Source organism: Elgaria multicarinata, chromosome 1 (assembly GCF_023053635.1).
Source record: "Elgaria multicarinata webbii isolate HBS135686 ecotype San Diego chromosome 1, rElgMul1.1.pri, whole genome shotgun sequence".
NCBI classification, from domain to species: Eukaryota; Metazoa; Chordata; class Lepidosauria; order Squamata; family Anguidae; genus Elgaria; species Elgaria multicarinata.
In genome coordinates, this window is record NC_086171.1 from 212,504,938 (window position 1) to 212,518,285 (window position 13,348).

The 13,348-nt window shown below is 49.1% G+C and overlaps 1 protein-coding gene across 5 annotated transcripts in view; it reads right to left on the reverse strand.

Annotated features, from left to right (window-relative positions):
* TPD52L2 (TPD52 like 2) overlaps positions 1-11,579 on the reverse strand; it is a 40,469-nt gene extending 28,890 nt beyond the window's left edge. For 2 of the 5 annotated variants that reach the window (XM_063147436.1, XM_063147433.1), the window contains exons 1-3: positions 11,484-11,577; positions 7,260-7,423; positions 2,829-2,977 (exon numbers count right to left, since the gene is read on the reverse strand). In XM_063147436.1, the coding sequence (XP_063003506.1) occupies positions 2,829-2,977; positions 7,260-7,423; positions 11,484-11,502 (332 nt within the window). In that variant the 5' untranslated portion in view covers positions 11,503-11,577. Of the gene's footprint in view, positions 1-1,613; positions 1,674-2,828; positions 2,978-7,259; positions 7,424-11,483 lie in introns of all 5 variants that reach the window. The other 3 variants (XM_063147434.1, XM_063147437.1, XM_063147435.1) reach the window with 3 other exon arrangements.
* Between the last annotated feature and the right edge of the window lie 1,769 nt (positions 11,580-13,348).

Below are 13,348 nucleotides of genomic sequence, written 5' to 3' on the forward strand. Positions count from 1 at the left end.
AAAGCCCTATGAAGAGACTTAAGGAACTGGGCATATTTAGCTTGGGGAAGAGAAGATTGAGGGGAGACATGATAGCACTCTTCAAATACTTCAAAGGTTGTCACACAGAGGAGGGCCAGGATCTCTTCTCGATCCTCCCAGAGTGCAGGACACGGAATAACGGGCTCAAGTTAAAGGAAGCCAGATTCCAGCTGGACATCAGGAAAAACTTCCTGTTAGAGCAGTACGACAATGGAATCAGTTCCCATGGGAGGTTGTGGGCTCTCCCACACTAGAGGCCTTCAAGAGGCAGCTGGACAACCATCTGTCAGGGATGCTTTAGGGTGGATTCCTGCATTGAGCAGGGGGTTGGACTCGATGGCCTTGTAGGCCCCTTCCAACTCTGCTATTCTATGATTATGATTCTATGGAAGCAGTGGGGACAATGGCAGGGGAGACGTGCTGGGTGAGGGTGCAGAAACCTTCCCCACAGGCCAGGGTTCCCAGCAAGTGTTTGCAGGAGAAAAGCAATGGGCAGGAGAGGGGGGGTTAAGTGTCCCTCCCCAATGCTTCTCCACCGCAAATCATCTCCGCCCAACACCACTTGGCAAGGCAGAAGTTGCAGGCAGGGTTTCAACATGCAAGGCGACTGTGTAACACAGAGTTCCAGCCCTTTAGGCATAGGAGGCTGCACTGGATCACAGCCAGCCCTTTCTAGCCTTGACCCGCTCGCACCCACGCCTCGATCTGTCATCTCCCACAAGCACCAGAATTTTTGTGAACCGCCCAGAGAGCTCCGGCTATTGGGCGGTATAGAAATGTAATTAATAAATAAATAATAAAGCTGCAAGGACCGCTTTTGCTGACGTTACGCTGTGAAGTGCCACGTTAGCAGATCAGACAGATACTCAGTTGCGCCCAAAGAATCAATGCAGCCCTAAACAACTTGGGACCAGGATACCTGAGAGCGCACCTTCTCCCTTACCAACCTGCCCGGTCACTGAGGTCATCCGAGGGCCTGCTCCTGGTGGTTCCACCTAGATCCATCCTCCGATTGGAATCCACCGGGGGAAGAGCCTTCCGCGTGGTGGCCCCCCTCCTGTGGAATTCCCTGCCTCTGGAGGTCAGGCAGGCGCCAACCTTGTACTCCTTTCGGCGCCTCCTGAAAACATCTTTATTCCAAGAAGCCTTTCTCTAACATGCAGCCTTGGATAACTGTTATTGCTTCTTTTAAATTTTGTTTTAACTGTTTTTATTCTGTTTTTTCTTTTTCATTTTACCTTGTACACCGCTCCGAAATTTTTCAATGGGGAGTGGTATATAAATATTCTAAATAATAATAATAATAATATTCCTCGCTGTACTCTCGCGAACCTCCAATGTCATCTGGTAACTGATTGGAATTTTCCTTTCCCTACACAAGAGAACGTACAGAAGGCCAGGAAGGTGTTCAATCTTGAACATGGCCAAGAAACGTTTAGGGGCAAAGAATAAGCAAGAGGCCTGAATGCGGCTCCTCCGCATTCCAAGCACACAGCCAGCTTCCTTCGGAACCAAAAGGAAAAGGTGCAGCGAACTGGAGAGTAGGACAAGGAAGGAGGAGGCAGTGCTTGGAAGATGGGAGAAGAACTCACAGGTCCGACCGGGTCACTTTCTCATTCCACTCTCCCAGTTTCTCAGAGGTTTTCATATAACTAGAAACAAAAACCTAGGGGTCAATCGCACTCCTGAAAACAGGGCAAGCTTCAAGAGCCCAACACTCACGACTGCCTAGGACAAAAGAGGAGTCTAGCCAGGGATGCGGGATGTGCAAGCCATGGGCCTAACTGGCCCGTGGAGGTTCCACAACTGGCCCACAGAGTCTCCATGAGAGCCTCTAGTAGGCAGGGTTGGCTCCAAGCCCTGACCCTGAAGAAATCCACGTGGTTATCTCCGACCTGAGATTGGAGATAACAGCAGGGATTCTCCTGCATACCACCCCTGCTACCAATCTGAGATCAGAGGTAGCAGGTGGCACTGGGAGGCATAGCTGCTCTCTCCAGTGCCAGCCAAGCTCCTTCCTTCCTTCGTGACGACGGACTTGGAACTCGACGGCTCTCTCAGCATGGAGAAAGGCAAAATGGGCAAGGTGATGACGTCCGTGAGTGTGGCCACACCCACCAACATCATCCAGCACACAGAGGGTCTGGAGAAGGGCAATTTGGCCCCCTGTCCTGTTCTGGTTCTACACCTCTGGCCTAGGCTGTACTCCCATCAGAGAAAAGAAAGCCGCACTTAAATTTACAGCTTTCTTTCGTGCTTTCTTGAGTTACAAAGTGTACTGGGAGCTTTGAAGTTTGCACGGTGCCTTTGGGCGAAGAGAGTGGTTTAGAATGACAAAAGTAAAATAAAATTGTGGAACGGGATGCATGGAACAGAACATGCACCGCAAAGCCAATTTCAGAAGCCGCAGAGAGGTGGTTGGTTGTTTTTCAACTCCACACGGTCGTTTCGACTTAAATCACCCAGGCTAAGACCACGATCCGAGGAAGCGAACACACCCCTCATGCACAGGCAGGGCTGCCCCAGTCAGCAATGGGCCCCACGGCTTAACGGGGCTCTTATGTTCCATGACCAACAATGGAAACCTCATGTAGGAACCCTTCAAGTATCTTTCTGGGAAAGAAAGCAAATTGCTTCAGGATCACGGGAGGACAAAACTTCATAGCCAGGATGTGGGCTAGGTGGGAGGATGCATCCTCTCTCTGTTTGGCCAAAGTACGCTTTCCCCCTGTGTTTCCTGAAGCCTCCCTAGGGCCACTGCTCCTATTTTTTGCAGGTTACACACAAGCCTCCTAGGGAACACCTACGCGTTGGAGACCTGGACGTCATGCCAGCTTTTCGAGAGGTTTTGCTTCAGGCCATCCAAGGGGGTCAATCCCAGTTTTCTCTTCAGTTCTCCACAGTGTCTCTCTTTGGCGGCCAACACCTGGCGCAGGGTGCCAATTTCGTCTTCCACCTGCAAAAGAGGCAATTCAATTTTGTAACTCCAGATACGAGGTTAAGAACCACGAAGTTATCTAAGGGACCAATCCTATGCACGTCAGGACAGAGAGAAACCCTACAACTCCCTGGAATGCTAGGAGCTGGGCTTTTTTTTTTCTGTCTGAACTTTAGTGTAGGGTTGGGCCCTAAATCTATTAATCGCCGCCACCCCTTGACGTCTTAAGCTGCTCTGTGCACCTGGTGGCTTGGGACCAAAAGCAGGTTGCAGCTTGATGTAAAGTGGTGGCAGCGCTGGCACCACCAACACATGGACACTTGTACCTATCACAAAGTGGGTGCCGATCGCAAAGCTAAAGAGACATCCCAGGACTGAAACTGTTCAACAGAATCGGCCTAAAGCAAACCTGGACTAGATGGACACAGCTGTTACGCAATGGTGGAGACGCAAGATCATTTAATTTAGAGTAGTTACACCTCAACTGCCCAGAGTTTCTGAGCAGGTACTCTAGCTTTGTGAACACAGAACGTATGGGTAGGGCGTGCAGATTTCAACTAAGACGTAGGTTGCACAAGGCTGAAGCCTGCCCAAAGATAAAAACACAACCTTTCAATAAAACATCAGGTACTTAGCAAAGCAAAAGCTTGCCAAAATAAAGATGTCTTCACCAACTATAAGACAGAGAGGGGGCAGCCGCCGCTAAGTACCTGGGCTTAGAGTGCTTCACAGTTTTGGTGCAGCTGCTGAAAAGGCCATTATCTCAAAAAAAAAAACCCCAATGCTGTCCTGAGGTCTTGGAATGAAGAGGAAGGTTGGTAGTAGGCGGCATTTGGCATCCTTCATTACTGAGGAACTCCAGCGTTCCTGGGAACAATGTGTGAAAACCAGCCCTACGTGCCTATTACTTATCCATAAACTGAAGGAATGTGAGCAGGTTCTAGGTCAAAGGGGTGATGTATTTGCTTAAGAAGAGCCCTGCTGTATGAGACCGAGGGTTCAGCTAGTCCAGCACTCTGTTCACACAGTGGCCAATTAAGCTATTTTAACTACACTCTATAACAGTGGTTCTCAACCTTCCTAATGCCGCGACCCTTTAATACAGTTCCTCATGTTGTGGTGACCCCCAACCATAAAATTATTTTCGTTCTTCTCTACACGATCCATTGTCATGGGATGGTTTGGTAATGAAAATAATACATAACACTAGCTTTGATAATACAAAAGATGACACATGACATAGTTCAGTCAATACAGTTTCCTAAGACCATCGGAAATATGTGTTTTCCGATGGTCTTAGGCGACCCCTGTGAAAGGGTCATTCGACCCCCAAAGGGGTCCCGACCCACAGGTTGAGAACCGCTGCTCTATAAGAACTGGGAGCTTTTTGAAATCTCGTCAAGAAATTGAGAGCATTATCTGACGGCTTGAATACGTGAAAATGATATGGTGATAAGCCTTGAGAGTCTTTAGTATAGTTTTGTATGATCAACTTAGGTTTTGGATAGTTTATAATTATAATTACAAGTTTCACTATTTCTTCTTTAGATAAACCTTGGAGGGTTCCACTCTAAATGTACGGCCGCGGCTCCTTTTGTGTCCCAGTTGGTGAGGCCAATAGACTCTGTTTTCTTGCATTGTATGTAGTAAATGACAACGTATGTGATTGGTTACAAATGCTGAGTAAGGTGTTTTTGTATCATTTTACAGCGTCCCACTGACGAAGAATCCTCGAAACAGGACTTGTACCGGACTACTGTTGTGGTTGAGTGTTATCACTCATATGGTACTATTGTTATTTTCAACCACAGCCTTCTATTTTACTTTAACCAGGAACCCATAAGCAGGACACGGTGGCCCTGTTCAGAAGACACCTTAAACCACAGCTTTAACTATGGGGAATAAGGCAAAAAGCCTTATTCACTGTGGTTAAAGCCGTAGTTTAAGGTCTCTTTTGAACGGGGCTGGCGTAACAACCCCCTCCCGCCCATGTTCCCCAGCAACTGGTGTATACAGGCTTACTGCCTCTGATACTAGAAGTTGCACTTAGCCATCAGGACTAGTAGCCATTCACAGCCTTCTCCTCCAGGAATGTATCCAATCCCCTTTTAATGCCATCCAAATTGGTGGCCATCACCACATCTTGTGGCACAGAGACTACTACGCTGGACTTGGGAGTGGGGGAACCTCATCTCCCATCCCCAACCCAAACATGAAGCTCACTGGGTGACCTTGGGATAGTGCTGGGGTAGGCAACCTCCGGCCCATCAGATGTTTTGGCTTACAACTACCATGACCTCTCACTACTGCCTCTGAACATCAGAAGTGCCCTGATGCTGGATCAGACCAAGGGTCCATCTATTCCAGCACTCTGTTCGCACAGTGGCCAACCAGCCATCGGCCAGGGATGAACAAGCAGGACATGGTGCAACAGCACCCTCCCACCCATGTTCCCCAGCAACTGGTGCATACAGGCTTATTGCCTCGAATACTTGAGACAGCACACAGCCATCAGGGCTAGTAGCCATGGATAGCCTTTGGCTCCAGGAATTGATCCAACCCCCTTTTTAAAGCCATCCAAATTGGCGTCCATCACTACATCTTGTGGTAGTGAGTTCCATAATTTAACTATTCACTGTGTGAAGAAGTCCTTCCTTTTATTTGTCCTGGATCTCCCACCCATCAGCTTCATGGGATGACCCCTTTGGGTTCTAGGATTTTGAGAGAGGTAGAAAAATGTCTCCCGATCCACATTCTCCACACCAGGCATAATTTTGGAGTTGTAGGCCAGAACGTCTGGAGAGCCACATGGTGCTCATCCTTGGGCTAGTATCCTGCTCCAACTTACCTCGTCAGTTCGTTTTAAGGACAAACTGGAGGAGGGGAAAAGAAAAAGAATCCTATTTGCCACACTGAGCTCCTCAGAGGAAGGACAGGACAAAAATGTAATAAAATAATAATAATAATAATAATAATAATAATAATAATAATAATAATAATAATAATTTCTTACCCACCTCTCCCTTTGGATCGAGGCGGGGAACAACATTAGAAAAGGAATCAATACATCTTAAAAAAATCATGATTTTACATCGATCTGGATAGGCCTGCCGGAAAAGGCTAGTCTTCAAAGCTGCCTTAAAATCACACAGAGAGTTAATTTTATGAATCTCTCCGGCAGGCCGTTCCACAATCTGGGGGCGACAGAAGAAAAGGTCCTCTGGGAAACTGATGTCAGCCTAGTTTTAGCTGACTGAAGTAAGTTCACCCCAGAGGACCTGAGTGTGAGGGGCGGACAGTATGGGAGAAGGCGATCCCGCAGGTAACCTGGACCCAAACCATGTAGGGCTTTAAAGGTAATAACCAACACTTTGTACTTTGCCCGGAAACTAATCGGCAGCCAGTGGAGTGATTTTAATGTTGGGGTAATATGCTCACCCCCTAGATGTACTGGTGACCAACCTGGCTGCCATATTTTGAACTAGTTGAATTTTCCAAACTAGGTACAATGGTAGCCCCATGTAGAGCGCATTGCAGAAGTCAAGCCTTGAGGTTACCAGCGCATGCACTACTGTCTTTAGGTCTTCTGACTCTAAGAAGGGGCGCAACTGGCGTATCAGCCGAACCTGATAGTAGGCGCTCCTGGCTGTCGCATCCATCTGGGCTGTCATTTGGAGCGACGGATCCAGGAGCACCCCCAAACTGCGAACACAGTCTTTCAGGGGGAGTGTAGCCCCATCCAGAACCGGCTGACACACCTCCAAACCTGTGTCAGAGCCCTTGACAGCAAGCACCTCTGTTTGGTCTGAATTCAGCTACATTGTTCTTCCTCATCCAGCCCATTACCGCCTCCAAGCATTCATTCAGAGGAGACACACTAGCCTTAGCTGACGCTGTTATTGAAGGCATAGAGAAATATATTTGGGTGTCATCAGCATACTGATAGCACCCCGCCCCATGCCTCCGGATGATCTCTCCCAGCGGTTTCATGCAGACGTTAAACAGCATTGGGGATAGGATGGCACCTTGTGGTACGCCATACAACAGCTCCAAATAAATTAAGGTATTCTGCAGGGAACGCTGATGTTCCCTCTGTGTAATATTTCACAGCGTCTAAGTACAGAAAGAACTCCACAGACAAAGGAGGAATGACGAAGTTACACCAGACGCTTAAGAAATTCAGACCTGCGATTATAATGCTCCTCAGTCTGGGGATGGACGGACAGAATTATCCAGTTTCCCTTGTATTACTTCAAGAAAGCAAACTACAAAGACCTGTCGAGGGAGAACCCTCCTTTACCTTGGCCAACTCAGACTTGAGCTCCTCTTCCTCAGCTTCAGTGAGTCCATTGTAGGACGAGGCCCTTGGAGGAGGAGGGGCAGCAGCAGCACTGGCATTATCCACAGGCACATCCGTCATTGTATCGGACAGCAGACCTTTGTTGGGAGAGTTAAGGTTGATATCTGTCACGGACAAGAAGCAAAGCAGGGGGAAAGGATAGGCAGTTAAAAAGGCAAAGCATGTTAGTCTAGCAGATGTTCTATACAGAGAAGAAGCCACGGGAAAGAGGAATGGGGCATTCTGAATCAAATCCCAACCAGAAGGGTTGGGGGAACGTATTTGCATATCAAGAGCTGCAGACAAGTAGCTGCCCACAAGCTCAGAGGACTCAAAAGTGTGGTGTAGAGGCGAAAGTGTCAGACTGGGAGTCGGGAGATCCAGGTTCTAGTCTTCACTCGGCCGTGGAAACCCACTGGGTGACTTTGGGCCAGTCACAGACTCTCAGCCCAACCTACCTCACAGGGTTGTTGTTGTGAGGATAAAGAGAGGAGGAGGGTGATTATGTACGCCTCATAGAATCGCAGAATAGCAGAGTTGGAAGGGGCCTACAAGGCCATCGAGTCCAACCCCCTGCTCAAGGCAGGAATCCACCCTAAAGCATCCCTGACAGATGCTTGTCCAGCTGCCTCTTGAAGGCCTCTAGTGTGGGAGAGCCCACAACTTCCCTAGGTCACTGGTTCCATTGTCATACTGCTCTAACAGTCAGGAAGTTTTTCCTGATGCCCAGCTGGAATCTGGCTTCCTTTAACTTGAGCCCGTTATCCCGTGTCCTGCACTCTGGGAGGATCGAGAAGAGATCCTGGCCCTCCTCTGTGTGACAACTTTTTAAGTATTGGGTTCCTTGGAGGAAAATGGGCGGGATATAAATGCAATAATAAAATAAATAAAGGACAACAACTATGAAAAAAATCTTCTATCCCAAGAAGCAAGGTATTCCCATCACCCCTCTGACTGACAGATTTGGGAATGGCAACCTAATGATCTGGCCAACCTCTCTGCAAGAAGGCCAGGGGCCATTTCACGCAGCAAACAGGTAGCCATCGCCAATCCCGGGACACTGCAGATACAACATACATTTTCAGATGTACAGATAAGCAACTTGCAATGCAGATGTTTAACAGCTTCTATGCATCTTATTCCCTAAAACACACACACACAAAAACACTAACCCACCCCTTAAAACCACGATGACATAGTTTGCTTAACTAAATCTGTTTCGGAAGGCATTTGTGGCAGCATTGCGACCTGTGGCCTAATGCTCCAGGGTGCTGAAGCAAACAGGCGCTGACTGAGCTAGGCTGATCCTAATAGGGTGGAATAAACAGAAAGATCTCTGGTTGCTTACTGGGCTTAGGAAAAGAGAGCCGGGAGACTTGAGAAGGCAGCCAGGCAGCCTATGATGTGGCAGAGAAGTTCAAATCAACATTCAGCTCCGAAGTTCACAGACAGAACTTGGTTAACTCCCAAACTCTGCCTAGCTTTCCTCACAATTTTGTGGAGACGCTAGATATCACTTTGCTACGTGCTTGAAGGACAGGCAGGACACAAGCAAACAACACTGATAAACTAATCTAACACAACCTCACTGTGTGAAGCTCTGGCTGTATTCCAAGCAAGTGATATGGGCAAGTGTGAGCTAGGACTTCCCAGGGATCAGCCTTGAGAAACGGGGCAGGTAAGCTTCCAGGGTTTTTCCAATTGTTCTGCTGCAGGCTTACCCTTCAGCAAGCCGCAGCAACACTTTCAAGGAATTACAACTTGCCAACTTTACACCAGGAAGAACTCATAGGACTTTCTTCATCTGTGTTCTTGCTGTTTTTATTGTCACATAATCATAGGATAGTAAGAGTTGGAAGGGGCCTACAAGGCCATCGAGTCCAACCCCCTGCTCATTGCAAGAATCTATCTCAAAGCATCCTTGACAGATGGTTTTCCAGCTGCCTCTTGAATGCCTCTAGTGTGGGAGAGCCCACAACCTCCCTAGGCAATTGTTTCCATTGTCGTACTGCTCTAACAGTCAGGACGTTTTTCCTGATGTCCAGCCGGAATCTGGCTTCCTGTAACTTGAGCCCGTTATTCCATGTCCTGCACTCTGGGAGGATCGAGAAGAGATCCTGGCCTTCCTCTGCGTGACAACCTTTTAAGTATCTCAAGAGTGTTATCATGTCTCCCCTCAATCTATCACGTCCTTCCTGTTTTTAATGTGTTTTAATGTCTTAATGTTGTACCGGTTTTACGCGTTTTTATTGCTGTCTGCCACCTTGGGAGGGCTTCTGCCCTAAAGGCGTCCAAGAAATATTTTAAATAAATATTAAAATCTGTATCCACTCAAGATCCACCTTCTACCATGATCTGTAGAACCCTACATACATCACCCTCCAGATGAGATAGCAGCTGCACATTCAGAGACACACAGTAACACGCACACATGTTAGTTACCAAACACCACCACGCCCTTCCTTGACAGCTGGGTGCCAGTTTCAATAGCAGACAAGATTCCAGAGAGAACGGGAGAAGACCACACATTAGAAATTAATGCGACTGCTTGAGAAACAGAGGAAGGCCACACAGACTTCGCTGGAAAGCATCAAAGCTTTCTTGAGAAAGGAAAGCAGAAAATCCAGAGCAGCCCAGAGCTATAAGACTTTGATCTCAACCTAACCCACTTAAGATTATTATGGGCTGCTCGGAGAAGTGAACCACCCAGCCTCCTCGAATTCCACCACAAGCCCTCCCCCTTTCAACCCCCTCTTTGAGCATCAAGTCTTTGAGGCTCGCTAGTTAAGGGGTCGTATATGAATCAAGACTTGATCCAAGTACCCCCAAGGTTAACATCTCACCTGTAATCCCCTCCCATCCACCCCCAATCACTTCCCAGCTCTCCAGCTCTTCTTCCTCTGGGCCTGCAGCTCCAGAAACCACTACCCTCCACGAACTCTCATGCTTCCCATCCTGTGCCCCACTTCAAAGCTTACCACGGAGGCTTCTGAACCCCACAATCACCCCCTGGAGCTGGTCTCTCTGTCCTCCTGAGTTCTCCAACAATCAAGCCCTCCCAACACCACCGCTCACAGGTCATCGAAAATAAGTTCCAAGTCTTAATCCTGATGCACCGGCCGACACAACCCCCCACCACAAGCCTCCCACAACCCCTCACCCACATTCTCAGCCTCCCAGGGCCCACCTCCGTTTCACAGCTCCCCAAAGAATACCCTCGAAACCTGTAATCCACTCCCGTCCACCCCGCAATCAATGCAAAGCCAAGTTCCTACGCAGACCCAAGTTTTACACTGCTGCAAATCGCCTCGACAGCTTTATAGCAAGGTGATAGATGAACACACAAAATCCCCGGGGAGCAAACACTTCTCAAGCCCCACCAGCTTCTCAAAGTGCACACAGACACATACCCACCCCACACCTGTCCTGCTCTGAGTCTCCAGCCCCTCCCTTCTCCTTTGCTCCATGCTGACCATTCCTGCGTGTCCACACCCTCCCCTCCCCTCCCACCAAGCCCGGCCTCCTCTCTGCTTCGCCTGCCCCACCGCCGCCCCAGAGGCAAGCACACCCCGTTCAAACCTTGACCTCCTCTCCCTCTGGGGATGGTCCACCTACACCTCCTCCTCAAGCCATTAAATGCAGGCTCACACCATTCCTCTACGCCAAGCGCACACACACACACACACACACACACACACACACACACACCTTGCTCATAGAAATCTAGCATGTTTCACTTCGCATTAGGATGATTGCACTTATTCCCCGCTTTTCCCCTCTTGCAAGGAACCCAAAGGGACTTACATGGTCTTCCTCTTCCTCCTCCTCCACAACAACAACAACCACCCTGTGAGGTAGGTTGAGCTGAGAAGTCTGTGCCTGGCCCAAAGTCACCCAGCGGGTTTCCTTGGCCGAGTGGGGACTAGAAACCGGGTCTCCCGACTCCCCGTCCAAGGCTCTAACCACTACACCACACGGTTAGCGAGAAGGACAGGCGAGAGACCGTCTCCCTGACATGCTAGCTTTCTACGTGCAGGGGTGGGTTTGTTTATTACTCTAGCGGCGCAAAGCGAACGTAGGCCCCGGGCAGGGCATCGTCCTCCTTGGCCTCCTGCCCCCCGAGGCCTGGCCTGGCCTCCCCTCCGCAGCCAGGCCCCACCGCTGACCCCTTCCCTCGCCCCCTACCCTGGCTGGCGCTCTCCATCTCGCCCGGGCCCCGAGACCGTTGCGCTGCTGCGGATGGCGGAGAGGCGGCGGCGGCGGCGGCGGCGGCAGCGGCAGCAACAACTCCTGGCTCGACGGCGCGACGTCAGACGCCTCCGGCCCTGCCCCCTCCCCTGCAAACACCGCACTCACTTCCTGCCCGCGGAAGGCGCAGCTCCACGCGTCATCGCCGAGCGCCGTCCACACGCCTCCTAAAGAGGCACAGCAGGACTCAAGAGTCTCGGCACCGCCGCCGCCGCCCCCCACTTCCGGTTCCCCACGGACTCTTGAAACGTCCTCTATCAATGCGGGATGGAGTTGGGAGTCAAGTCTATATTTGTGTCAGGTAGACGGTGCTGTGAAGTCAGCACACCCACACCCACTCTTCGGCTTGAAAAAGTGGTTTTTTCTCTCTGATGGGAACCCTAGCAGAAAGAGGTATTACTATTCAGCTAGGCTGACCCTATGAAAAGGAGGACAGGGCTCCTGTATCTTTAACAGTTGGGAATTTCAGCAGGGGCTAATCTACACCAAGCAGATATTCCACTATGACAGTGGTATGGAAGCGGTATATAAAAGGCAGGAGCCACATTACTGCTTTATAGTGGTATTGAAGTGCACTGACAACTGTTGGGGCCCATGGACACAGACCATATACTGCTTTCATACCACTTTCATAGTGTTATATCCTGCTTGGTGTAGACGTGTCCTGGGCCCCAACAGTTGTCAGTGCACTTCATTACCACTATCAAGCAGTAGTGTGGCTTCTGCCTTTTATATACCGCTTTCATAGTGGAATATTCTGCTTGGTGTAGATGAGGCCCAGGTGTCCTTTGTATATATGGAGAACCTGGTGAAATTTCCTCTTCATCACAACAGTTAAAGCTGTAGGGGCCCTGCCCTCTTTTAAATCTGGTCACAGTATAGCTGCAGTATAGCTCCTGCAGCTTTAACTGTTGTGATGAAGAGGAAATTTCACCAGGTGCTGCATGCATACAAATGACACCTGCTGAAATTCCCTTTCCTATGCAACTGTTAAAGATACAGGAGTCCTGTCCTCCTTTTCATAGGGTCAGCCTAACTGAATAGTAATACCTCTCTCTGCTAGGGTTCCCATCAGAGAAAAAAACCCACTTTTTCAAGCCGAAGGGTGGGTGGGTGGGTGGGTGGGTGCTGACTTCACGGCACCATCTACTTGACACAAATATAGACTTGACTCTAGGGTGACCATATGAAAAGGAGGACAGGGCTCCTGTATCTTTAACAGTTGCATAGAACTGGAAATTTCAGCAGGTGTCATTTGTATATATGGAGAACCTGGTGAAATTCCCTCTTCATCACAGCAGTGAAAGCTGCAGGAGCTATACTAGAGTGACCAGATTTAAAAGAGGGCAGGGCACCTGCAGCTTTAACTGTTGCGATGAAGAGGAAATTTCACCAGTTTCCTTATATATACAAATGATATATGTATATCATATATACCTGCTGAAATGTCCTTTTCAATACAACTGTTAAAGTTACAGGAGCCCTGTCCTCCTTTTCATAAGGTCACCCTAGTTAAGGGCTTCTTCTACCACTCACACCGTGCACGTGGAGGGTTGTAAGAACTGCAATTGAGAATCTGATGTATTCAACGAAATCTACTGAGAATACGGCCCTTTGATGCTACTGCGGACTAAAGGAGTCCAGTCTCAACACGGCCCACCCCAGTTCAGAGCGCCCTTCCCCAACCTGGCGCCTTCCAGGTGTGTTGTATGACAAATCCCATCCTCCCCAGCTAGCATGCTTGTAGAATCAAGGTCGGTAGACGTGCAGGGTTTTTTTGGACTTCAACTCCCAGAAGCCAT